Genomic DNA, 26,613 nt, shown 5'->3' on the forward strand with positions numbered 1-26,613 from the left:
GCCGACCTAATATCAATTCGACAACAATATTCATATATCAATATATTGAGTAACAATAAATGTTATAGTATATCCAAAGTCACTTGGAGGAAGCTGAATATTTCGATTATAAAAGGGTTGTCCAAATTTCCAGAAATTCCCTTGGGGCCAGTGAATTTATGGCCTAACAATACTTTAGAATAAACCCCGGTATTTAGCGGATCGCGGTATCCACTTCAAAGGGATATATAAGGCCAAGCGTTTTTATAGATTAGTTCAAGTGACTTTGGATATACTCTACCATAAGTTGTTGTTATTGATTTGGATCCCACCTCTATTGGTATAGTTAAGAGACAAGAGCTTTGAGGAAATAAAACAAATAACAAAACCTAAAATTTAATTCAATTATCATACAATAAATTATCAAATTTCAAAATTATGAGCACTATACGGTAAGTGACCTTGAGTTGAGTTATTGGTATGAATAGATCTGGGCCGCATCTGAGCGTAGAAATCCTCTTGACCTTCAGGATTTATGGAAAACAAAGGAAACAAATTGAGCGATTTTCTAGATCCTGTCATACTGATTGTATCACCCATATACGCCGTATTCACCCCACCTTAAAGGACATCAAAATTAAAAATGCAAATATGTCCAATAGAGATTATCGTTAAGGAAAATATGTAATAAGGTGATGATACAAAGATTATATACTTTTATTTATTTTTGCCTTATAAAACTAGAACCGAAAAGAATTGCCGGTTCTAGTTGTGTTATAGAACTTGATGATTTCTCCCAAACTCATTGAGATAAGCAGAAGGCGTAAGGAAACCTTTAGGAAATCATGGTACCTAACCTAACTCACCTTCGTATAGGCTCCCGGAATCAGATGAAAGCAGTAAATGGCGTGTAGCAAGTGTGAAGGCAAGGATGCAGAGAATAAAGGCGTCTAGACAAGCTATTACAGCTAGAAGATAACCCCAACGGAGTTCACATTTGCCTAGATTGAAAATGCCTGAGTCTGCACATATTCTTTGTACATTAACACCACTCCAACCCAATGGATATGTTAAGCATCCAGTCATCATGGAAATGGCTGGAAAAAAGTAATATCCATATTAATCTATTATCATCATGGCTGTATTTGATACTTTTATTTCGTTGAAAATCTTATTAATCTTAATGTTTAAACAACAGAGATGAAACAGAAGCGAAATCGAAGATCTAGTTGAAGGTTTTCACTACATATTCTGACTGACAAAGAAACTGCAACAGGCAGAAGGTGCTGTTTAAATTAAATTTTTTTTTTTGGTAAAACATAGATAGTATCTCAAGGAGTAAACAATTGAAATTCGGAGAAAAAAACGAAGGGTTTAGGATTTTCTTCAATAAATTTGTTGTAGTATATCCAAAGCATAGTATAAGGATACAGGGCCGTCGCTAGGGGGTAGGCAGGGGAGGCGACCGCCTAGGGCGGCAAAATTCTGGGGCGGCATTTCAATCTTGATCAACAAAAATCATATGTGTAGAAATTCAAAGTAAGAAATGAGATTTACATCGGTTAGAAACAACACGAAAATAAACAGACAATTTAATCAACATTTTAAACTTTCAAAGGTGCCGCATTATACACAACAACTCATAAATATCCAGATGTCGTGTAAACCCTCTCACAGCTGTTTACTGTTTACGAGATATTGAGGCTAAAAAACACATGTTCTAATCAGGCGTGTCGGCCTTCTCTTTGTACACTGCTCAATTTTATTGCTTTATTAGGGTACCTAGCCGGTGGAGGATATTTTTCTCTACAATTCTTCAACCAGAATGCCTATTCCCAGATGAATGCAAAATATACGAGAAACGTTTTCATTTCATCATTTCCATCTCATCCTTCCTAAGAAATACATATCTGAGAAGTTTATTTTATTTTATACCACGTTCCATTATATAACAATATTTTTTTGATCGTACTGTATGTGCAAAGTGAGTGTTATATTCTGAATTTTTCGATTTGCCTTTGGATTTAAGGATTTCAAAGTAGATTACTGAAGGTAAGTTCTATAATTTTTTATTTTCATCATTTCCTTATTATTATCATTTTTCGGCACAGGGAAGTACCTACGTTCGAAGCGTCGGATGATGAGATAGACTTAATAGAAAAAATCATATTCATTTATTTCAAAATGTAAGGTGCCGAAAGAGAAAACAAAAATTTCAAGATAATATTTTTCTAAAACGTTCTCATACTTCCCTCGCCCGGAACTTTCAATTGCTTCTTGAAGAACTTTTTCTTAATTAAATACTGAATCAGGGTCCGCTCTGGAGGCTGGCTAATTGGCATTTCGCCGGGGCGGCAAATATTGGAGGGCGGCATTTTCAATTTTTTTCAGAAATCCGAATTCCAAGAAGGAAGTATTGAATACTTTTTTTTAATTTCAAAGAATTTCACACATGATTTTTTATCAAATTAATTAGTTTTGGGGGTGGGCGCATTCGAATTTGAAATAATGGTTCATCCGTATCATCCGATTGTTACACACTATCATCTTAAAGATAAAAAACAAAATGTTCAAGTGTTTTATAAAGTCGGAACTCAGCAGAATAACCTGAGACCGCAGAGGGGCGGCAGATATTGGAGAAAGGTATTTTCTACTTTTTCCGAGGAATCTACTAGATCCTTAAAAGAATATATTAAATAGTTTTATTTTACTTTCACCGTGTTTTTTGTTGGATTAATAACTTGATTTTTTTAATGCTGAGTGGAAATTGGAATGTTATTTCAAATTCTATAAATCAATTATATTTTAAAATAATGTTAGCAAAGCCATCAAACTTACTTTGTAAGAGTATATAGATACAAAATAAGATACTTTTTTGCAAAGGTATCTGAATTTGAATTCATAAGAAATAATTACACTCAATACATTTTGCGTCCATAAAACCCTTCTAACTTTTTATAAAAATTCTCGCCCCGAACAAGGGCGTAGACTTGTATTTTTGCCGGGGCGGCAGAAACGCTAGAGCGGGTCCTTATTGAATATTATTATGAAATATTTTTACATTTATTTATTTATACTCGTGTATATTATTCGTTTTTACCAATCCTTAAATGCCAATTTTGACATTTAATTAATTAACTTTTCGATGATTTATTCAAATGATCGAAAAGTTAATTTTTGAATAATTCGTTGAATATTTTTTCCGGAAAGATATTTTTTGTTCTAGTCATTCATATTATGTATTCCTATTATTGTTCCTTACCAATCCTAAAATGATTTTCATTTTTTGTACAAGTTTGAACTTGTTGGTTTTGTTTATATTTTTCTATGTTATTATAATTAAAATTTTACAAACTGTCGCCTTCAACTTTTTCATATTTCGGTAGAAGACCCCGATAACCCAAAATAATTTTTTTGCATTCTGCAGAGTTGACTGTTAGGGCGGCAAATTGGGTATTTGCCTAGGGCGGCAATTTGGCTAGCGACGGCCCTGTAAGGATATATACTATGTCCAAAGTCACTTGGAGGAAGCCTGAATATTTCAATTATTGCAGGGTTGTCCAAGTTTTCAGAAATTCCTTTGGAATTTATCTTCATTCCACCGAAGGAAGAATTGATTAAAATGAGATTAACCAACGATCAATGAAGCGAAAAAACTATTGGAATATGTTCCCTAGTTCAAAAGTTATGATAATATTAAAGGCTCATTTTCACGGTGATATATAGTACTATCATGATAGTGGGATCGTGGTAGTAACTATCGCAGCAACTGTTACCATGCAAAATATTCGATAGTGTGAGATTGCTGTCATACTAATAGTACGACTAACTAACTAGTAGTGATAGTACTATTCATTCAAGATTATTTTGTGAACTTTTTGATTTTTTCGTCGGTGACAGCCTCTTTTGGGCGTCCACTGCGTTGTCTTCAGTCTCATTTCACCTCGTTTAAACTTAGCATACCAACAACGATGGTTGATTTTCCTGGAGCAGACCCCGAAAACTCATCATCAAGCCAATATTTTGCTTCAATGTTTTTTCCCTTCAAAACAATTTCATACTCCGGAACCACTTATGGAATCATCAGTATGGAAACTCAGAGATCCCTGTCATATACACCTTCCATTTCCATGGCGAACATATATCGAATTTTAAAAAATATTTTTTTTTTACGACATCGCGTTTTTTCCGTACGCGGAAAATCAAACAGATCGCTGCATATTTTACGCTTTTAACATTTACATTGAAAGGACTATATAAAATTAACCATGCGGTATTTGACATACATAATTAGACACAATTTTCAAGGAATTTACTTTTCTGTAATGATTAAATAGTCTTAAATGCAATGGTATGTTATAATTGGAATATTATTTAGCAGATTTAGAACCGGTTAGGAAGATTTTTAAAATCAAAGCACCATATGTCTGTAAATTCTTTTTATGAATATTACCCAACAGGCCGATTATCATTAATTTATTTGTCATTCACTTCTTGAATTCATAGTGAGCAAACTATCTTCCTCATGGAAATTGATAGAATAATAAATCGATCTGGTTACATTATATCCACGCTTATTTATTCATTAACTTTCACTCAATCGTCTCATTATTCATAAATACAATTGAGGTAGGTAGATCGCAATAGAAATAGATTGGTATTCCATAAATATCTCGAATTGATGAAAAAGACCATTTCCATTGATCTAAGATTCTATTCCGAGGGTTTTTGCGCCCTTATTAGGTTCACTAGACCTTTTTGATCACTCGTTCACCGAAAAGATCGATCTATTCTTTCGTCACAATGTTTTCGAATTTTAAGGCCAAAACTTTGAATAAAAAACAAATAGGAAGGAGAAGCCGTAACTTCCACCACTACGAAGCATAAAATAAAATCGGGCATCTTGTTCCTCTATTTATGACTCATTGTTTTGATTGGTTTCTGTTGTGGATTAAATTATTGAATTATGATGTGGTCAGTTATGTATCTTGCGGTCGATTTCTTTCAGCAGAAACTAGAAATTCGGGTATCTACACATAACATTTCAGAGGTGAGTGTTTTTTGTACAATTCTTCAATAAATTGTATGTATTTCATGTGAACAAATCACTTTTTTATTGGCACAATATAATTAAGCTGTATTAATCAAATCTGTGAGTAATTAAACATTATATTAAGGATGAAGTAGATTTCGATGAAGGTTATTTATTTAAGCTAGGTCAATTAATTTCAGGTGAGGTGAGGGCAATCAATCAAATGGTTATGTGATAGATGTTTAGAATGAATCGCAAAACCCAAATAGTTCTACTGATGCCCCCTCCAGAAACAGCTTTGTTAGAATAAGAAGAAACAGAAAAAGGAGAAATCCATAACATGGAAAGAATTAACTGTTTGAAAAATCACAAAATACTCAACCAGCAGAACATAATTTCTTCACTAGGTACCTTATGGTCTGTTGTGACTCCAATCAAAGCTGTTCTCGCCATCGTAGATTACAGCCCGTCCTGCAATTCCAGAGTTCTCATGAACTCCAGTATTTGGGATGGCTTCAAAGAGATTTCATCCATATCTCTTGTCCAAAGCATTTTTTGCGTTGGCTAACGATGGCGAGGTATTCCGTCACCAAGTGATCCGGAGTATCTTCCTCTTCCCCTCATAAACTACACTGGTTTTTTTCTGCTAGAATCATTCTCAAGAGGTGCTTCCTGAGGTGGCAAATTCCCATGAGGAATCCATAAGGAATTACAGCATATTCTGGATAAGATCCATATTCTTCCTAGATCTCGCAGTATCAAAGTTTCGACCCAACTTTTCGGAATGATCCAACTCAGGAAGATTCGCCAGTGTTTCTCTCCCGGTTTTTTCCTTCTCCTGAAATCCTTTCTTGTAAGATCATTTACCTATACAACAGTGACTTAATAAAACACAGTGGCGACAATTAGTTCAACTTGAGTCTAAAAATGGCTAACCATATGGCTTCACCTTAGAACTTAAGAAAACAATTAGTGGGCCTGGTATTTGATTGTATATAGAAAATATTTATTCAACTGAAGAATACTATAGTGACTTAATAAAATGAGCCTCACATTTTGAATAAATCTCAAAAATCAGGTAAACGGAGAATGTAAACAAAAAGCCGCCATATTTAGGCACAGCCAATCAAAAACGAGACCACGCGTATCGCCACTGTGGTTTATTAAGTCACCGTAACCTATACCACAGAAAGGTTCTGGGCCGAAGAAAGGAGTTTGTGCTTCTTTTCTGGCAAGTGTGTTGGCCTCTTCATTTCCTCCAATTTCCGAGTGACTGGGAACCCAGACTAAACAGACCTTGTTAATTTTTCCTATTTCATTGGGCTTACTTCGGCGCTCAAATATCAACCCACAATCGATTATATTTGAGCTCAATACTTTTATTGCAGCTGACTGTAAGAATGTATATCGCTTTATCACATTTCTGATAGTTTCTTACTAGGTTCATTTCCACACAACTCAATTGTAAGTATCCCTGTCATGTAGCATTTGATGGTATTCTTTTTGGGAGCTGGGATTATGAACACCCTTTTCCAATCTTCTTTTCTACTTAGCATCGTAATGTCGTCACTGCGAACGTCTGCTGATGGTATGTAATTGGTCAGAGAGGACCAGAATATCTGGTTAATAACTCCCTCTTTGTCGGTATGGAGGTATTGGAGGTGTGAGATCTCCAATAGTTGGGCACATTCTCATAGCTCCAATCATACAGACACAGGTTAACCTTTCTATCCTCGTGTTGTTCTGAGTTACCTTGGCAATCCAGACTATTGCCTCATAAGTTATTATCGGTCTAACAATCATGACGTACATCCATCGCATTGTTTTTGCAGTATTTTTGGGTTTACATCCACAAGTCTTTCCAGCCAGATTTTCAGCACGCCATCAAGGCCTTTATTGCTTTTTTAGCAGTAACCTCAATATGCTTCTTCCACAGAAGCTTGCTTTGTAGGGCTCTTGTCATAAATTTTGCTTCAGAATTTCACTCTATGATGTATCCATTTAGGGGGCGGGATTTCATAGCTTGAAGTTTTCTTTTCCGACTAAATGGGATTACTGCAGTGTTGGTTAATGTTTACACCATTGTCAAGCAAAGTAAGCATGCGTCTACAAAAGAACTGAATTCATTTGGGATCCCAGAGCGACAATTATCCTCGGGTCGCTTCGATCCGTTCATCCATATAGTTTTAGCTATCAATTTGATATCGTCGTCAGAACCATACAAAACTCAAGGATAATATCGAAAATAAATAAACTTATATTTCCGTAACAACAGATCTTGCTGAGTTTGGTGAACAAGTTTTATCAAGTTTTATGCAAAATTTCGTGTCATCCAAATCATAAAAATTTCGAGTAAAATATCGAAAAAAAATGAGGAAGTTCTGACTTGATGTCATTAGCATTTGAGTGCAGCAACAATTGCGTTTTTGGATACCACATATCTATATACAGTTCTATGGTCCCCAAGGCCGTAATCAGCCTTTTGTATTACTTAAAGTTCTAACGAAATTCCGTTCGCACTCAAGATTGAGATACTAAGATCCATATTATATTGCAAATAATATAAATGACATAACAAGTGGCATGAAGGCTCGGACTCTACATCCAGTAAACATAGGAGACAATTGAGTTTATTGAAGGACAAAAAATTTAGATTATCCTTTTGAATAATGAATCTCCGATGATGATTTCTGGTACTTTCTGTCCGAAATTGCTTTCATCCTTTGAAATTTGAAAATCTAATTCTAAATTTTCTTTTCCTACAAGAGGATTGATGAGCATGCTGGGTTGATGCTACTTCCATTTTTTATTATCAGCTTAGATATCGAATTTTGTTTTCAGCATTTCCAGTGATAGGAAACGGAAATTAGATTTCCATCTGTGTTGTTTTGTTCAACTTCTCTGATTCCTCTCAATTCTGAATATTCATCAGTTCATAAAATATTGATGATGAATAACAAAAGTTCAAAGGACATTATATCACCTGCTGCGTAACAATTTATAAGTAGATATTTTCTCCGCGAGTTTTAATGTGAACCTGCATATCTTAACCTTTATGCTAAGAATGTTGATTTGATATTTGGATCAAATAAGCTTTAGGTTCATTATTTTCAATTATTAAAGAACGTAATAATTCCAAAAGAATTCTTCACCCCCTGAATTATTTTTCATTGAGCTGCGAAGGAAAAAAACATCGTTTCTCAAACAATAAAAGCTATTATAAGGTGTGTGAATAAGTCTTTCCCGTTTTTTTTCAAATTTTGAGCCTTTATTGTGAAAAAATGGTTACAAATGAATTATTGAAAGTATTGGCCATCGCTAGCTACAACTTTTCCCCATCTTTCTGGCAACATACGAATCCCGTTGCGAAAAAATTCGACCGGTTTGGCCTCTATCCAGTCAGCCACCCATTTTTTGGCTTCCTCGTAGGAATGGAAGTGCTGGTCAGGCAGGCCATGCGTCATCGATCTGAAGAGATGGTAATCAGACGGAGCAATGTCTGGACTATACGGCGGGTGGGGTAGGACTTCCCATTTGAGCGTTTCTAAGTATGTTTTCACCGGCTGTGCAACATGTGGGCGAGCATTGTCATGTTGCAAAATAACTTTGTTGTGCCTGTCGGAGTATTGTGGCCGTTTTTCTCGCAGTGCGCGGCTCAAACGCATCAATTGTCGTCGATAGACCTCGCCTGTGATCCTTTCATTCGGTTTCAGAAGCTCATAGTAAACCACACCTAGCTGGTCCCACCATATACAGAGCATGAGCTTGGCGCCATGAATATTTGGCTTGGCCGTCGATGATGATGCATGGCCGGGTAGTCCCCATGATTTTCTTCGCTTCTGATTATCGTAACGGATCCACTTTTCATCGCCAGTCACGATACGATGCAGAAAACCCTTTCTTTTATGTCGCTGAAGCAGCTGTTCGCAAGTGAAAAAACGCCGTTCGACGTCTCTCAGCTTCAGTTCGTACGGCACCCAATTTCTTTGCTTTTGGATCATTCCCATGGCTTTCAAACGCTTGGAAATGGTTGTTCGGTCAACTCCCAATGCTTCAGCAAGTTCTTCTTGCGTTTGACACGAATCTTCATCAAGCAAAGTCGCCAATTCTTGATCTTCAAAGATTTGCGGCCGCCCGGAACGCTCCTTGTCTTCCACGTCGAAATCGCCACTTTTGAAGCGTCGAAACCATCCGCGAACACTTGAATCATCGACACAACCTTCTCCATAAGCTTCCTGAAGCAACCGATGCGCCTCGGCAGCAGATTTCTTCAAATTGAACCAATAAAGTGAAACTTCCCGCAAATGACGTCGACTCGGCTCAAATTTCGACATTTTCACGATTTCAAAAATTTATGATGCGAAAAAATTTCAACTAATGTGTTAGTGTGGAATTGTTGACAGATGAATAAGCTTTGATTATGACATATGTAACCATTAAATACTCGCACAGTATTGGTGGCGCCATCTCTTACAAAAAACGGGAAAGACTTATTCACACACCTGATATATTGAACCTGCTGTAAAATTTGAGCTATTGATTAAAATGAGAGATGAGAATAATCGATACTTGAAACTTAAACGTATGACTGTTTGGTGTGGTGTTTGAGCTGGTGTTGTGATTGGACCTTTCTCGTTCAAAAACGAGGCTGGTGCAACTAGTGCAACTGGTGCAAGCTTTGATTAATGATTTTTTATGGCCGGAATTGAAAGATTTTATTATGGACGGCGTTTATTTACAACTAGACTTCGCTATATGTACCAAACAAGCTACGAATCAATCGAAACTTAGCAAGAAAAGTTTTCTGGCCGTATTATTTCTCGAAAAGGCAAACATAATAGGCCACTAACATAACTTCATCTAAATTACATAACTTCCCCTCTACAATAAAATAAACATCCATTGATTTATCTTGAAATACACTCTTTTTATATCAAAATGAAATCTCTTAATGAAAAACCTTTTGGATACCTATAAGAGTTACATTCTAAATCAATAAAATGCATCTTATAATTATTTTTATATTGAGATTTGTTCCAATCTCATGTATGATTCAAAATTGTCATAATCAGGTTTTCCCAAAATAATGACGAACACAGAATAGCCATGATTTGCTAAAACTGTTCATTTGTTGTTCATGATTCAATGAATCATTCAATGTTTTTTTTTAATTCACGTCTTGCTTTTTGAATTATATGAAATAATTTGAAGTAAGCATTGAAATATATTTCCAGGAAAACAAAGAATTCCCGAAAACCTGTGTTTGACTCAAAAATGTAGGTATATAGAGTGAGAAAGGGATATACTAAAATTGATACACTTAAATTACCAGAAAATAGCTGCATCCATCCGCAAGTGAAAAACACAGTGCTAGAATGACAGCATAGGAAAAACAGCATGGCACAAAAGGTGAGTACGGCTGAAAAAACCGCCAGTCCAATGAAAACAGTAGCTGCTTGAAACGCCTTCCCAGGAAAACTCATGAAATTCTCCAGTTTTCCAATACACACTTCCCTGTCGTGGTCCACCACTGCACAAACAGACCACAAACCAATCCTTCCAGAAGAAGCATCTTCCTCTTGTCCCAACCACTCTGGCGTCAAGAAAGCGGTAATTCCAATTAATCCATAGCAGACTGTGAAGAAGGCCCACAGAATCCCGATAGCTTTAGAGTTTCTTGCATATGAGGAGTATGTGGATAAATTCTCCAAGTATCCCAAATTCGATGCCATGTTTAGGGTCGTACCATTCACAATCACATTCAACTTTTCAGCATGTTTATGGTTATACGATCTGCATGGTTGGAATATTCGAGTCCTTAGCACTCTCTACCGGTTCACATTCACCTGCACTCTAACTTATTCGTTGAATTGGTTGATTCGCGCCACCACTTTTTCGTTAGATGAATGAATTACGAAATGTCGTAACAGACAGGTAGTCTTTATAATTTGTAATTTTGCATAATTGCATTTGTATCTAGGAAAGACCTTTCCCTGATTCACATGCCATTGAATGGTGTCCGATAATTGAATACATATGTATGCAGGTATAAATTGCATAAACACTAATTTATCTCTATATGAATTTTGATTATTTTTATTTGTAATAACGAAGTTTATTTTCAGTGAAACGAATGACTTTGTTACTCGTTAAATATACGGAGTGTTAGTGAATGAATCCGACAAACTTCAAGGTGTGATTCTGTATGTTATACAAGGTGTCTAGGGATTCACGGCTTGACTTGATTTTCAAGCTACTTGGCTTAACTTTGCTTGAAATCAAGTCAAGCTCAAGTCAAGTAGTAGTTTTTCAATCTCAAGTCAAGTCAAGTATTTATTTATCAAGACATTATGTTATATTGAACATAAATTAGTTTTATATTTTGGACAATACGAATGAAAATTGGTGGCTTCTCAATAAGAAATAAATATATCTTTATAGAGGAGACTAAACTAGGCATTTCAAATATTACAATTGATGCCTTTTTTGATTAAATTAAATTTGTCTTGAAATCTAGTAGATCATTTTTAACCAAAAAATTAGAAATTAAGAATTGGTTTGAAAATAGGTATAGTATCCAAAGTCACTTGAACTAGTCCATAAAAACGCTTGGCCATAGATATCCCTTTGAAGTGGATACCGCGATCCGCTAAATACCGGGGTTTATTTGAAAGTTAAATTCACTGGCCCCAAAGGAATTTCTGGAAACTTGGACAACCCTTGTATAATCGAAATATTCAGCTTCCTCCAGTGACTTTGGCTGCTACTACTATACATACATGGAATGGTTGTCTCTCAGCATCATGCACGAATATGAGAATTTTGGAAATACAATAGTTATGAATTATAAGCCTATTATGCAAAATCTATATGTTTAGAGTATTTTTTATGTTTCGGTTATGTTGAAGGTAATTAAGAAATGATTATTTTAATAAAAAATAAAGGCTTATTTTACAAAGTACATAATTGTGTCTCAGCGAATAAATAAACTGCTCCACATGAGTTAGGGATATTGACTTAAATTGCAAAAAAATATAGTTTAAATGAGATTTTTGTGATGAAAATTCATATTAATATGATTTCAAGTTGCAGGAAATAAAATTAATTTTAGCCTGTAGTTCTGCAGCGTATACAGAGTGGTTAAGAAAAATCGAGTAAAATAACGAAATTTTATTCTCAGAGAATTCAAGCATTTTAATACAATGTATGGCCTCCACGGGTATCAATAACAGCTTGACATCTTCTTTGCATACTACACACGAGGTTGTTGAATATTTCTTGAAGAATTTGGTTCCATAAACGGGGCAGAAGCTCTCTCAGATCATTTAAGGATTCTGGGGTAGGTTGATGATTATCTAATCTTCTTTGGAGAATATCCCACGCATGTTCTATGCAATTCAAATCTGGTGAGTGCGGAGGTAATGGTAAATGTGGAATACCAAGCTCCTCGCGCGCATTCTCAACTATGGCTGCAAGGTGCGGTCTAGCGTTATCGTCTAGAAATTGAAAAGTTTCACCAATGGCACCGTGAAAATTTGTCACAACATTGTCAATGACATGCTCCCTATAGTGTAAGGCGGTCATATTCCCAGCATAAATGTGTAGATCTGTGCGCCCGTTGAAACATATCCCGGCTCATACCATAACACTACCCCCTCGGAATGGATGGACTTCTTGGACATAGCAACGATTACGGGGTATGCGTGGGATTGTCCATACCCTTATTCTTCGAGAATCTGAAAATCGTCCATATCTGGATTCATCAGTGAAAAGGACACTACGCCAATGATCGTTCCAATTGATATGTTGCCTTGCTCATTCCAGTCTTTGACGCTTATGGTCACGTGTTAATGGACGTCTAGAACCTAGATTCACCTCTCTCAAACGTCGTCTGATGGTTTCGATGGAAACTTGGACCCCATCTGCATTTTGAAGAGTATTCCGTAGCATTCTACAGGTAGATGTAGGGTTTCTTCTCGCCGAAACGGTGATGAAACGATCCTGAGCAGGTGTTGTTTTTCGTCGCCCATCAAGCCTTGGTCTTTCCAAAACGGAACCTGTCTCCTTGAACCGATTCCAAAGTCGCGGTCGCGATATCACACTTTGGCTGACTTGGAGCCTTTCCTCTACAACAACCTGAGTTAGGCCACCCTGTAGCATTCTGTTAGCCATATTAGCCTCAGCGTTTGTTAATTTACGTCTAGGCATTTTCAGAAAACTCGTTTCAAATCGAAGCCGTTGATAAACTATCTCCATTTCAAAATTAGAACATTCATGAAGCATAAGCAAAGAACCAAACTTCAGAAAAAAGGCGACCAGATTGACGAAATGTCTCATAATGATTTTTATTGGATCGATTCAAGTTGTTATTGAGTTTTAAATGATTTTACAACGATTTTCTCGAAGATTAAATTCTTTTCAAAACGATTGAATACGATATTCCTAACTCTTGTGGAGCAGTATATTTCATCCATGTTCAAAGAATACATTTTAAAAATCCTTTTACTGTCTTTAAATTGGTTCTCTGATTCATGATGCATATTTTCGATGTCTACAACATTTCCAACTTCTTCAATAAATGGTTCATCAACAATATCTTTCAAGATGAACACATTACGTATAATACATCCTGATATCAGGGGACAAATGGAATCTAGTCTGACCGTCTCCAATAATTTCAATCGACGAAATTGTTATTTTTCTTTCCACAAAACACATTCAAAAATTCTTTGATATCAGCCTCGTCATCGTTCGGCAAAACACGCACGCACCTCTTGCACCGTGGTCACGTGACCTATCAACCATTCGCAGTATTCGCAGTTCGCACCTTACACCGCACGCTCTGCAGTCTGCACCGGTGTGGATTTGCCGAACGCAGTAATTGAAAGGGATAAAGAACTATCTCCGAAATTCAACTTCTCAAAACATCAGGCTCAACGGCGTAGCAATAATGATGTCTATTTAAAGGGATTTACACATTTCCGAAGATAAAATAATTGAAGAACCTACATAAAAGACCTAAAGGACTAAATTGTTTACATAAAAGTGCCTATATCCGAAAAAACAATATTTTTTTTGTTTATACCTCTTTTATCCCCCCAAGGCTTGGATCTGGGTACGCCACTGGGTCAAAACCATAGACAGACCTAATATGATATTAGATCTAAGCTAAGGTCAAAACCAAATCTTCGAAGAATGGGGCATAGAAAGAAGGAAAATAATTTGAGACAACTTTGTGGAGATAACCTTCCAAATAATAACATCAAACAAAATAGTATCATATCATTTGAAAATATATCAAATAAGTTTCCATGTGAACCTAAGTTGTGATTGATTGATATTTTCATTTTCGAATCTCTTTGTGTTGAGCTGTAAAACTTGTGGACCTCTATTAATATCATGGATCCTTTACTAATACAACAACAATTGAAAAACAATACTGAGGCTTTGTTCGATTTCTCTAATGATTTGAAATCCTGGGGAGAAGAAATGAAAAGGAAGGATGAAGAGCGGAAATCACAAAAATTGGTAAGTAGATTTAATTGATCTCTTTCCTAAATTACTCTTATTCTCACCCAATTCCAGCAAGTTGAGAAAAAGGAACCTAAACGGCAAGAAATCATAAAACAAAAACTCGAAGAAAATAATAGAGCTAAGAAGGAAATATTAAATGAAAAAAATGAAATTAAAAAAAAACATATGTCATATGCAGATTGGGATAAATTTGATGCCGATAAGGAATGTGAAAAAGTGGATGAAGAATCTGATGCTGAATCCAATTCAGATTCATTGATAGAAGATCTAAGGGATCAAGCAATTATTGAAAAGGAACAGGTAAACAAAATTGTATTAATTGAATGGAATAGATATCAAAATAAAAACTACTCAAAAATTAAAAATATCCTGCAGAGAATGAATTATCCGTTTCTTCAACAACTCATTCAAAATTTCTTAACTTTGAAATTATGAGGACTTGGTGAGAAACATTCTGTTTAGTATGATTCCATCACACATTTTTAATTTAATGTTCTTCAAAGATTTTTATGTTTAAAATCGATGGATACTATTCTCAAGCTAGGCGTATCATGCATTCAGCTTTCAAGATTTCTAAGGAAAACTAGAAAATGAAGCTTTTTTTATTATATTCTGCACTACCCAAAACAAATTGAAGTTTTTTCAATGATCAGTTCTCCATTATCAACAATTAATTTTATATATACCATTGAGTATTATTTCAGTAGAAATCTATCTTAGATTTTATGTTTTTTATGAATGCATTTTTTCCATGAAAAACTGTGAACTCATTAAGGGAATTCAACATATTTCTATTCCAACAAAAATTTAAGGGAATAACTATTGAGATTAATCATTCTCAGCCAAAATTGATTTAATAAATAGTGATCATTCAATTTTTTATTAGTTGCTGAGAAAAATGCTTCTCCCTATACTAATGAATAAACAAATCTCTTCTTTGAAACTAGAATTTTCCCCTTGTTTGTAGTAATAATAATTGTGAAATGATGATAATGAGATTTATTCAAAATAAAAAGGTAGAATACAGTTTTATTAGTGAATGAATACAATTATGAATAGTTTTGATATAATTCACTCGCAAGTCAACAATTGATATCCCAACCAGCACATTCTATTTTTATTTACTTGACTTGTATCCAAACGATATTTCAATAGTATATTCTAAAACAAGTTGGAGAATGGGTTCCTATTCCAACACGAATGCGAAATTAGGAAACTAGCGACGAAGGAGCAAGTTTTGGAATGCATGAGTGTTGGAATTGCCTTCTGCAATGAATTTTTAATTAATTTATAATTACGTATTGAACTCGTCAATTATGTCTGATGAAATCGATTTAACACCAACAGAATTAAGAGAAATTACGAATATAATGTCGCAAATCATTTCACTAAATCCAAATCATATTATATTGACAATTTGACGTGTGTTGAATTTTGATAGGATTGGAAGTCTGTGTAGACAACCACAAGAAGAATAATATAACTGAAAACAATGCTGTAATGACTTCATTACAGCACTGTTTTTAGAAGTGTAATGAACTCATTACGATACTGAAATAGAGAAAAATAATTTTACATTACTATTATCAGTAACCACAAATTATGGTGACTTCAGCTCAAAGTATGGTATCGAGTCCATAAAGAACTCAAATCATTTAATTATTTATAGTGATCACTAGATGAAATATGTGATTAGATAAAACTATCCAGTGGAAATATTTTCAAAGAGAATGTGATATTACATTACACAGAAATAATAAAACTGTTTGTTTCAGGGAAATCAATTTGTGAAAGTTGCCAAATGGGATGAAGCTGTAATAAGTTATACTAATGCTATCAGATACTATGCTTATGATCCAATCTTTTATGCTAATAGAGCTCTATGTTTTTTGAAGACACATCAGTGAGTATTGATTATTATGACTTTTATTTTAATTATTTATTAATATTATAACCATTTTATCAGAATAATAATTTGATAATACCTAAATGAATGTTTACAAGTTTGTTTCCATAGACTCTTCACATACAAAATATAAAATTATTTTTTATTCAGAAAATGATCATCAATCTTAGTTTCCAAAGTTCGCCAATACCCAAATTCGTTTAGTATGTTTCAGCACCTATGATTTCCTATACTCTTGTAATTATTGTTTGATGACAGGGTTTAATTGATCCTTCAATATTTGTTTCATAGCCTTTGAATAAGATCCGTATCTTTTCTAAATTTGTAATGTCCTCATGTAACTTCACATCGACTGTCAACAATATCTGACAGCATGAATCTCCAGAATATTTTCAATGTAAACTAATACAGGGTGTACAAATCTTATATGTATAATAACTAAACATCTCATTTCTTTCCACCGTGGCAGAAGTGTCAACTTTGTCCACTGTTTTCTATATGCAATCTGCATAACTTTGTAACAGATCATTTTTAGCACAACTTGCAGTTTTTATCTGAATAACTCATAATTTTTTTATCGGGACTCGGAAATCTTTCTCAACTAAACCAAGTTTCCAGGATTTTTTAGGTGTGTTATCATTTAAGAGTATTACCTCATCATGTCGTTTTATAGGTCTGCTATTGTCCCTCTACTTTGATCTTTTTATCAAAGTTGGTAAATATTGACTCATTCACCTTTTCTAGAACAAATCTCTTAGTCCTTGAACTAATCTTCTATGTTTCCTCAAACTTCCATTTTCAGTTTCTTAAAGGTCAGAAGTGGTCAGGTCCATCAAAATTTTATAAATTTTGTCACAAAGTTTAAAAATCAATAATGTTGCAAATTTCAGTACCCTGGCTCAAATAAAAAAAAAAAAAAATCTGGTCCACTATAACATCTTTCGAAATCGAGATTGTTACCATCATCCGAGTAGGTCCTTGTTGCATTGTTAGCAGCATTTGACTTGGATGTAACCCAGACCCAATTAAAACTATACGTCCAATCTTGAATTTCGCCTACACGGTGATCTTGGAATTGTCCTAGTTTACTCCCATCGTTTTTAATCCAGCAGAGTACTGTTGTTGAATCAGTCCATATGTACATCTCAGTTATTTTAGTCTCCAATGTCTCGATAAACATATTCATGAGCCTAGCGCTCATCAAAGCCGCTTGGAGCTCCAGTTTTGGAATTGAAAGTGGTTTGATTAGTGCTAACCTACCTCTAGCCAGAAGATAAGATATTTAGAGGGATTTCTGGGTTATTATTTGAAGTTAGGAATTTATTCCTCGCTTATCACTTGATGAAACAGAATTTCAATATTAATAAAAAAAAATAAATAAGACACTTGATTATATGTTTCATAATTTTTTTTTATATTTTGTATGTGAAACTTGTGAAACTGAAATATATATTCAAGTGTCTCATTTATTTCTTTTATTTATGCCTTTTTGCTTGCGTCACAGAATATTTGAAGTTATATTTTTTCATAATTGGGAATACTTGATGAATAACACCTCGGTTTAGAAATATTAGAAATTTTCTGGAGGACCAAAAGCCATAATTCCCAAATTCAATTGAATCATCCTAAACCATTCTGGACTTCTCTATGTCTTGTATATGAATTCTTCCCCCAGATTGTTGAATTAAATAATACTCCTAATGGGTCAAAAATGGACATAACCAGTTTCAAAAATCAAAATGTGTTTTTTTTTTCGTTCCATCATTGGTTTCAATTGCAAAAATATTGGATTTCAGTTTAAAACAAAAGTTATCTAATTTTGAATTTCAGCAAAGTCCTACAATTTGTTGGATAGTCGTGTCAGTCGCAATTTTTTAAAATTTGATGTACAGACAACTAAATCGAATCCACCCACATTTTGAATATGTTTCATTTCGTATATTATGTATAAGGCTTTGTCTAGTGTACTTGTCGGGAAGCAGGTAGCACCAAATGTCATCACTTACATTTCATAAATATCACGTGGTTTCTGGGAATTTCTATCTCTCCAGAGGAATTTTTGGGAGGTCTGTTATGAAGGAATAATTCTAACTATAGAATATCTCCCGGAAATCACCGCAGAACGCGATCGTCGTTTGTCTGAATTTTATCAAAACTTCTATCAATGGTTGTAAAAGGTCTGGTATAATGATGCCCTCTACTTTTACAAATATGATAAAACATGAAACATTAGAGAATAAAATTCGGAAAATTATTTATAGAATCTCTTCTATTTTTACATTCAAAATATGTGAATTCTGATATTAATACTTCGTTAAGGCTGTCTTGCCTACTTTGTTTTTGAAGTAAGTATTCAATTCAATGTTGTCTGTATTATTTGGGAACATTAATATATGAATTTGTGATTTTTAGAATGGAAAAAGCTGAATACGATTGTAATATTGCTCTTAGATTAGACAACACTTATGTGAAAGCTTATTTAAGAAGAGCTGCTGCTAGGGAAGCTTTAAATAAATTGGAAGACGCCAGATTGGATCTTCTCAGGGTATTAGAATTGGAACCTAAAAATTCTGAGTCCAGAAAAAATTTAGAAGAGCTAACGATCAAAATAAAAACATCATTAGTAAGTTTGAATATTTCATTGGTTTACAATCACATAACAGATAAATGAAAATCATTACCATCATTAATTTTCAGCCTCAGAAATCAGCATCAAAATCCAGTCAATCTAGAGAGCATTCAAAAAGGCAATCTGAAATACAAAATTATGCATTATCTAAGGAAACTGCTCCACAACTGTTAATAAAAGAAATTGATTCAAAAAAACCAGAATGTATTTGGCCTAGTGGGGAAGTTGACAACATTGTGAAGGCTATTCAGAAACCACCCCACATGAGATCAAAAAAACCCCTTGTAAGAATGGAGATTAAAGAAATAAATAGTGCAATACCAGAATGTTCTGAAAGATTGAAGGATACTAACTCTGGACCCGCTAAACAGAATGAAGCTCCTACATTTAGCATGACTATAAAAACAGAAGAAATTAAAATCGTAGAACACAAGCATTCAGAAACTAATTCATTTGAAAATATTCAGAAAGATAATGTTAATGAACAGGAAGTGAAGGTTCAAGAACTTAAAACACCAAGAACGTCTGTACAGTTTCATTCAGTATGGAAACAACTCAAAGGATCTGATGATAAAAAGAGTGAATACCTGAAACTCATAAATCCAAAGAATATACCAAATCTTTTCAAAGATTCATTGGAAAGTCAAGTATTTAGTGAAATATTGCTTATTCTTGCTGAATATTTCACTAAGGAAAGAGATGAAACTTACGAATATATATTTTATTTATCCAAAATAAAGAGGTTTAGCGCTCTTTCTATGTTCCTTACTCTTAATGATAAAAATAGTAAGTATAGTTTTTTTTAATTTGAAGGCAATTCTCAAAATTAACAACTATTGGAATGAAATACTATATTTTTTGTAATATGTATTAATTCATCCTTATTTTAACCATGTGCTTGTCTGTTTGCCATCAACAGACTGCCTTTCAACATACCCGGCCACAGAGATGGTCTGTAATATATATTAATATGTTATTTCAACATAGAAAGAGATAGAGATCTCATATACATAGTTCTGTAACCCTTTGAGATTCATAACATCATACTTGAACAAAATAAAAATTCTTCAATCTACATTTTGATTGGATTTTCAGGTCTATGGAAAATGTTCAATCATATGAAGGAGTATGAAGGGCGTTGTAAGGAAGAAATCGACAGTTTGATAACAAAATATGAACTGCAATGATTATTTTTACGGAATTGTTTAATATGTAATTTACTTCTATGACCCAACTCATTTAATTGATTTGCTAATTGTTACCAATAAATTATGGAAAACTATTATTTTATTTACTTATTCATTCCCGTCTCCCAAACAGCAAAATCTTCTGGTGTTAGAGACTGAGTTAACATAATAGTTTTTAAACAACAATAATTCAATTTCAACAAAAAAAAGAACAATTTTATATACACAATACACTATTGAAGTTTAAGGTACTCCTTGATTTTCTTGATATTTCTGTTAGAGACTATTTCAACTGGTACAGAATTGAAGCCATCAATACTCTGATAAATTGGAGAATTCTGACATACATACATATAGTGAACTGTAGTATTATCCCTCAAAAAAATATTGATTCATCTTATTTAAGAAATTTATTTTCTAAAAGAAGTTTGAGAATCAGAAGTGCCAGAATGTTTGAATGAAAAAGTGCAATTTTGGTGTTGGGATATCAGTATCAGTTCTTGGCCCAATACATAATGTTCAAAATTTTTATGCATGATTCTCAGAATTACATGATATAATATTTTTCCCTTGAAAAACTGAGATTTTGACTTGGATTACAAATTTTCTGTACTCAAGATATGAGTATAATAGCTTTATTAGGATACAAATATTTTCAAATGCAATTTCTATATCTTGGGAGTATCATTTAATATTTTTCAGGTGCGGATAGTAAATGTTTATTTTTACAGAGAGTTGTTGAGTATGTCTAAAACTATTTTCTTTGTCAGTCAATCAGCCTTTTTTTATCAAAAGATTAATTACTTGATAACTGAAGGATAGAGTGGAATTTTTTCACCCTATTTTTGTTTTGTTTTGGTAGTATTGGGGGAACACCATCACACATGACTGCTTAATTCAAAACAAAATTAGAGCCATTTCTTCTCATAAATCGTCGATTTTAAAGGGATTTCACATAATTTCGTCTAACAATAATCTACATTGTATATAATGTATTTCAATATTTTTAATTTGCGAATCAAAAAAAAATGTTGGTAACCTCAAAAGAATTGATGATATGGTATCTCAAAAGAATTGATGATATGGTATCTCAAAAGAATTGATGATATGGTATTAATCTACTAAGCACTGACGCATTTTAGAAATATTCATACATAAAATCATTACAAAAGAGTCTCTAATTTTGTGAAAATTTATAAAAAGACTCGGTAAAGTACTTCCTTTCAACGAAAGTTGGTACTATTGTAATATTCGTAAATTCTGCTAATCATTCAATCGTTCTGGCAACACCGCACATTATTTTGGTCCCTTCTCCTCTGAACAAATAGTGACAGTGACAGATCACGTGGAGGTGCTCCCTCTATTTCCTTAGCCAGAGCCAGTGTGAAATTGAAAATATATTTAATGACATGATGTACAGGATGTTTCACGTAAGCGGATCACTGGATTTTGTGGCTTATCTTTCGAGCAATATTGGAAAATGACCCATCACAATGATAGTATTTTTCACGGGCTTCCCAAATATGATATCGGTAAAACTATCCAACAAAGGCATGAAAAGTTATTGAGGAAAAACCATTTTTCAAAAAAATTTTTGTTTTAAATTTGATTGGTTGCGATAGTTTTTCCGCTAACATATTTGGATAGCCCGTGAAAAGTACTATCATTGTGATGTGTCACTTTTCAATATTTCTCAAAGGATAAGCCACAAACTCCAGTGACCCGTTTACGTGAAACGCCCTGTACTTACATAAATTGAATGATTCCTTGTCCTTGTCCCTAAATCATGAGCTATATCATTTGGTCATGTCCACATTTTTCGAATTTTCTACAGACCAGTTTTTGTATGTTTTCATGCTATGTTTTTTCATTATTTTGTTATTTGAGAACGTATTCTTATGGTGTGATATCTGCTTTGCACCATGAAAAATGATTTTAATGGTAGTTGAATTTTGCCTAATGTCAAAATTTTTGTGAATTTCTAAATTTCTTTCTTCTTTCTCAAATGTATAGGACGGAGTTTAGAACATTAATAATCTATATTCTAAAGGAAGTTGAATGTGGTAATAAAAACAAAACTATACTCTATCAAATTGATGACAAGTTAAGATTGATATTTCTTCTCAAATATTTTATTTGCTTTATATCCTTTGATTTCATATCAAAATAAAAAATAATAGACATTGCTAACCAGTACTATGAGAAAATTATTTCATATAATTTATAGTATAGTATTAAAATCGGAAACTAAAAGAATGAGCGAATTCGGGTATTTTACCTACTGCATGTTGAAATTCCAAAGGACTAATTGCACCATTACTCTCTAAATCAAATTCTTCCAATAACTAAAAGAAAAGGATCAAAATAAAATTTATTCAATAAAATACTCACTTACTACTTTTATTATATGTTTCTTATTTTCTATTGCAATCTCGTTCCCAGTTTTTTCGCTTTGCGTTAATTTATCTATAACAATCATGAGGTCTTTTTCGTCCAAAGCACCATCTTCATCGTAATCTAAAAAAAAACAAAGGGTAATTTACTCCAAGAAATAGTGAATTATTATTATTTTTTTATTAGGTATTTTATAGGTGGATAAACTATGAGGTTACATTTATTAATTTATTAATAATTACTAAGCTATATTTGAAAGAGTAATTTATTATTATTTTCCAACCTTTACCGCTTCTGTGATAAGAATTTTCAGGTTGAACTTATCGAATAATTGAAATAATTTGTAATTCAATCCTTTTTGGGTTCAATAACTGATAGTTAACAAATTTTTTGTTACTGAAATTTCTAATGTATATTATATCTTCAATCAATTGGATTTATTTTTGAAATGTACTGTCTTTGATCTGTTATTATACGATGCCTTTTTCGTGCCTAGTTTCATGTTGTTTTCTCTTTCATCTCATAGCTTTTTTAAATCATCAGGAAAAAATATTCAATTTGATTCCTAGTCTCCGAAAAAAAGGTATTAGTGACATTTTTTAATACGCTTTCAACTATTTTCAGTTTCCATGCATTCTAAGCAGTAATTTTAAAATTTCTGAGGGTGTTGGAAAATTTTTGGTTTGAGCGCCAAGCAATTGGTTATTGTATTGTTGGATCTAAAATTCCAACAAAAATCTTTGGATCGTTTCAGAGGGAAAACGGAAACAAAATAGAACGAATTTTATGTGCACTATACTATTCCAAAAAATAAATATTATATATATATTATTGACAACTGACCAAATATTCTAAATGCCCAAACTGCTTTGACTTTATCAGGACATTTATAGGACATGACTGAGTAGAGATCTAACATATCCTCGAAGGAAAATTTTCCATCCTTTGTCGATGAGAATACTCTGAAAATCCTATCTCTAAATGGATTACACTGAAAAAAAAAATCTCGATTGAAATAGGTACGAGTGTCTTCAGATTATTTCATTTGGTTTTCACTATACCTTTAGTTGTGGGAAACATTCTTGAATATCTTCAATTGGATATCTTTTATTTAAACTGTCTATCTCATCTAAGCCTAGAGAGCTGAAGGCTTTGTACAATCTGAAAATAGGAAAAGTAAAATGAAATTTTATTAAGTCATTTTAAGAACCCGAAAACTAAGACATTCAATTAGTTGATATTCAATAGTTATTTCTCCCTTTTGATTCATTACATTTATAAAAAATGTTCGATATTTGGTAAAAAAATTTTGACTTATTGTCACTCTTGTAAGTAGGTACACCTGCGCTATAAGAATAACTAGATGCTTTACTAATATTCAACCTTGTACACTAGAGGTATGATGTGCGAAGACAATTTTAAATTAACAACATATCAATTTTATGCAGTGCTATCAGTGGCGGATCCAGGATTTCTACAAGAGAGGAGGTGGTGGTTGCGCACAGTACCGAATCCACATGAAAGTTGTGCTGAAGAAATTGTACAAAATATTGAAGAGTCTTTTTTCTATTTTTCAACATTAATTGCGTAGGACGAAGACGAAGCATCATCGCTCGAGGGGTAGGGGGATGCGCCACTGAAATACAAGGGCATAGATCTTTTTTTCTTGGGGGTGGTAATCGAAACAAATTTTTCTACAACAACGTTTACTCATATCTGTGATGTGAGAAAAAGAGTTTTAATAACGAACTTTGAACCAAATTACTAAAAATATTTTTTTTATTACCAACTCGATTGTTTTTACCTTAAACTGGATTTTTCTAAAATGGAGTTACGAATAAAAATGAGAGATTCCTTGGATAATTTTAAGAACATAAAGTCCCATAAACATGAGCCCACAAACGCTTTGTTTTCGAGATACATGGTGTTTCTTGTATAGTCGTACTTTTTAGTGATGATTACATCAGTTAATCAAATCTTTATTAATCTTAGCTACAGAATGGATATGAATAAGTACTAAAACTTATAATTAATTTATTCATCACAGCTTACTAACTGGACGTTTATAATGATTTGGGTTTTCCTGAGGATTACTACAGAGCTATGTATTTGATTTTTTTTTCTTGAAATCGATAACAGATACGACAAAACTACAACAAATCAAAAAGTGTAGTACTAGACCAGAGTTTCTTTTTACATTTTACCATGGCTTCACCAAAAAATAGGTCTCTACTGTAGGTTTGGAACACGTTTATGTTTTCAGCGAAATCCGACTAGGTCTTTTGTAAATCTGGTCGTTTGAAATGTTGCATTTAGATGAAAATAACAATTTCAATCTTCATACAAATCATCATGTTGATCGCGTCACAAAAGCCAGAAAAAAATCAAGAAGAATAAAAAAATTATTCAATATTTCAGTGACAACGGGCTTCCCTTAAATTTTTGCTGGTCCTCCTGAAATATCGCATGAGAAAAAAAATACAATATGAATTTAAAACAAAAATCTGGATGGACCTGAAAATCTTGGCTTGAAGATCTTGGCCCCCTACTCGGCCCCCCTATTCTTGAAAGGTAATTAAGGTAATTTGGTAATAACTCGAAAACCATGCAACTTTTACTGGGGTCATGTTAGGCTGGTTAGGTCCCTCTTTAGCTGACCTACCTCCGGTGTCACTGTGACGTGCCACTTATGGGACACCCTGTAGAAAAAGGCGGAAAGTGTGTAGGTATGAGGTTATTTCGAATTGTCCGAAATGTGGATATACCTATATTATCTTCAGAGAGATATCGACAACGTTGTAGAATGGTGTATTCGAAACGAAATGGAAATTAATATAAACAAGTGCCAGACTATGCGGTTTTTCCGAACCAACTCAATAATATTGTTCATTTATACAGTATATAATTGATATAATGCTTGTATATAAGATTTTGCACAATTACATCGACTATCACATGTTTCACAAAAAATAAATTTAAATGTTCCCAGGAATCTCAGAACTTGGGAACAATAATTCAATATAAAATTTGGCAGAAACAACTACTCAATGAACAATCCTCTCGATAGAGCATTGCGAGTTGCTGGTTCGGTGGAGTTTTCATTTGTCAATCTTCTCTTGAAAAGATATTTCGAAGTATTTTGATGTATCTGCTGATATTTTTTCTCTTTTCATTTTCGATCTAATTGATATATCTTTTTTTGATAATGTGGTTAATTATTATTAGTGTTTCAGTTGTTCCTATTTGGAAGTTGATCATGATTAAATCATTCAAATGTGTTCTGATTAGATTCGAGACTTGATAAGGATTTCAATATAGTGTCTGAGAAATCTGGGGACACAAACAACTGAATGTTGTATTCAATGTTACTTATATGTTGATGTAAATAAAATAAATTTAATTCATTTTAGCTGATACGCAGTTCATCTTATAGTAATAATATAAAATTATAGAAAAAAATACTCACGTCAGAATTTCACCTCTAGTAAGAAATGTCAAAACCGTATACTCATCAAGTAATTCCTCTGTGAAAACAGAAACACTTTGAGAGGTCCCCATCTAACTGAAATTCTATTCTTAACAAAACTAGCGGAAACACAATGACAACGAAATATCCGTTTTTCTGATAAGATAACTCTGTTACTTCAACCTATTTAATTAAATCTACCTATTTAGATGCATGATAATCTCAGTCTTATCAACTAAAGAATAATTGAAAACTTACATTGTTTATTTCGAAAAAAATATTCCATTTTTGGGACATGGCTTTGTCATAAAATTTAGGTATAATGAATATGAAATGTTCAGATAAAAGCATTTTCAATGTATGGCGATAATATCTCATTATCATATGAAGAGTATTTTTCATTAAAAGGCGACCGAGATTTTCTATGAATTTTCGTTAGTTCTAAATATATATACATACGTTTGTTATATTAGGTGTACAACTTTA

At 33.4% G+C, this 26,613-nt stretch overlaps 2 protein-coding genes across 4 annotated transcripts; one reads left to right on the forward strand and one right to left on the reverse strand.

Moving 5' to 3' along the window:
• Nucleotides 1-363: 363 nt before the first annotated feature.
• On the reverse strand, nt 364-26,299 carry LOC123671341 (LHFPL tetraspan subfamily member 3 protein). Of its 3 annotated transcripts, none has more exons than XM_045605115.1 (7): nt 26,128-26,299; nt 23,723-23,822; nt 23,505-23,652; nt 22,666-22,784; nt 22,546-22,612; nt 846-1,076; nt 364-599 (listed from the first exon to the last, which is right to left on the reverse strand). In XM_045605115.1, the coding sequence occupies exons 1-7, from the start codon at nt 26,217-26,219 to the stop codon at nt 403-405; spliced, it is 954 nt and encodes a 317-aa protein (XP_045461071.1). In that variant the 5' UTR covers nt 26,220-26,299; the 3' UTR covers nt 364-402. The 3 variants fall into 3 exon arrangements, with proteins under 3 accessions (XP_045461071.1, XP_045461070.1, XP_045461072.1); XM_045605114.1 differs by having other exon boundaries at nt 22,663-22,784; nt 26,128-26,297; XM_045605116.1 differs by lacking the exons at nt 22,546-22,612; nt 22,666-22,784; nt 23,505-23,652; nt 23,723-23,822; nt 26,128-26,299 and adding an exon at nt 10,341-10,883.
• LOC123671340 (RNA polymerase II-associated protein 3) lies at nt 13,872-20,362 on the forward strand. Its single transcript, XM_045605113.1, has 6 exons — nt 13,872-14,539; nt 14,597-14,845; nt 16,321-16,448; nt 18,864-19,074; nt 19,149-19,866; nt 20,176-20,362. The coding sequence occupies exons 1-6, from the start codon at nt 14,411-14,413 to the stop codon at nt 20,265-20,267; spliced, it is 1,527 nt and encodes a 508-aa protein (XP_045461069.1). The 5' UTR covers nt 13,872-14,410; the 3' UTR covers nt 20,268-20,362.
• Nucleotides 26,300-26,613: the final 314 nt, after the last annotated feature.

Source organism: Harmonia axyridis, chromosome 1 (genome assembly GCF_914767665.1).
Source record: "Harmonia axyridis chromosome 1, icHarAxyr1.1, whole genome shotgun sequence".
NCBI lineage: Eukaryota > Metazoa > Arthropoda > Insecta > Coleoptera > Coccinellidae > Harmonia > Harmonia axyridis.

Bases quoted from the DNA above. Each gene is read 5' to 3' on its own strand.
- LOC123671340 (XM_045605113.1), top strand. From the start codon at position 14,411: ATGGATCCTTTACTAATACAACAACAATTGAAAAACAATACTGAGGCT. The intron at 14,846-16,320 runs GTAAACAAAATT...TGTTTGTTTCAG, and splicing joins CAATTATTGAAAAGGAACAG to GGAAATCAATTTGTGAAAGT. The intron at 16,449-18,863 runs GTGAGTATTGAT...TGTGATTTTTAG, and splicing joins TGTTTTTTGAAGACACATCA to AATGGAAAAAGCTGAATACG.
- LOC123671341 (XM_045605114.1), bottom strand. From the start codon at position 26,219: ATGGGGACCTCTCAAAGTGTTTCTGTTTTCACAGAGGAATTACTTGAT. The intron at 22,785-23,504 runs GTCAGTTGTCAA...GTTTTTTTTTAG, and splicing joins TTGGGCATTTAGAATATTTG to ATTACGATGAAGATGGTGCT. The intron at 600-845 runs GTGAGTTAGGTT...ATGTCCTTTAAG, and splicing joins TTCCGGGAGCCTATACGAAG to GTGGGGTGAATACGGCGTAT.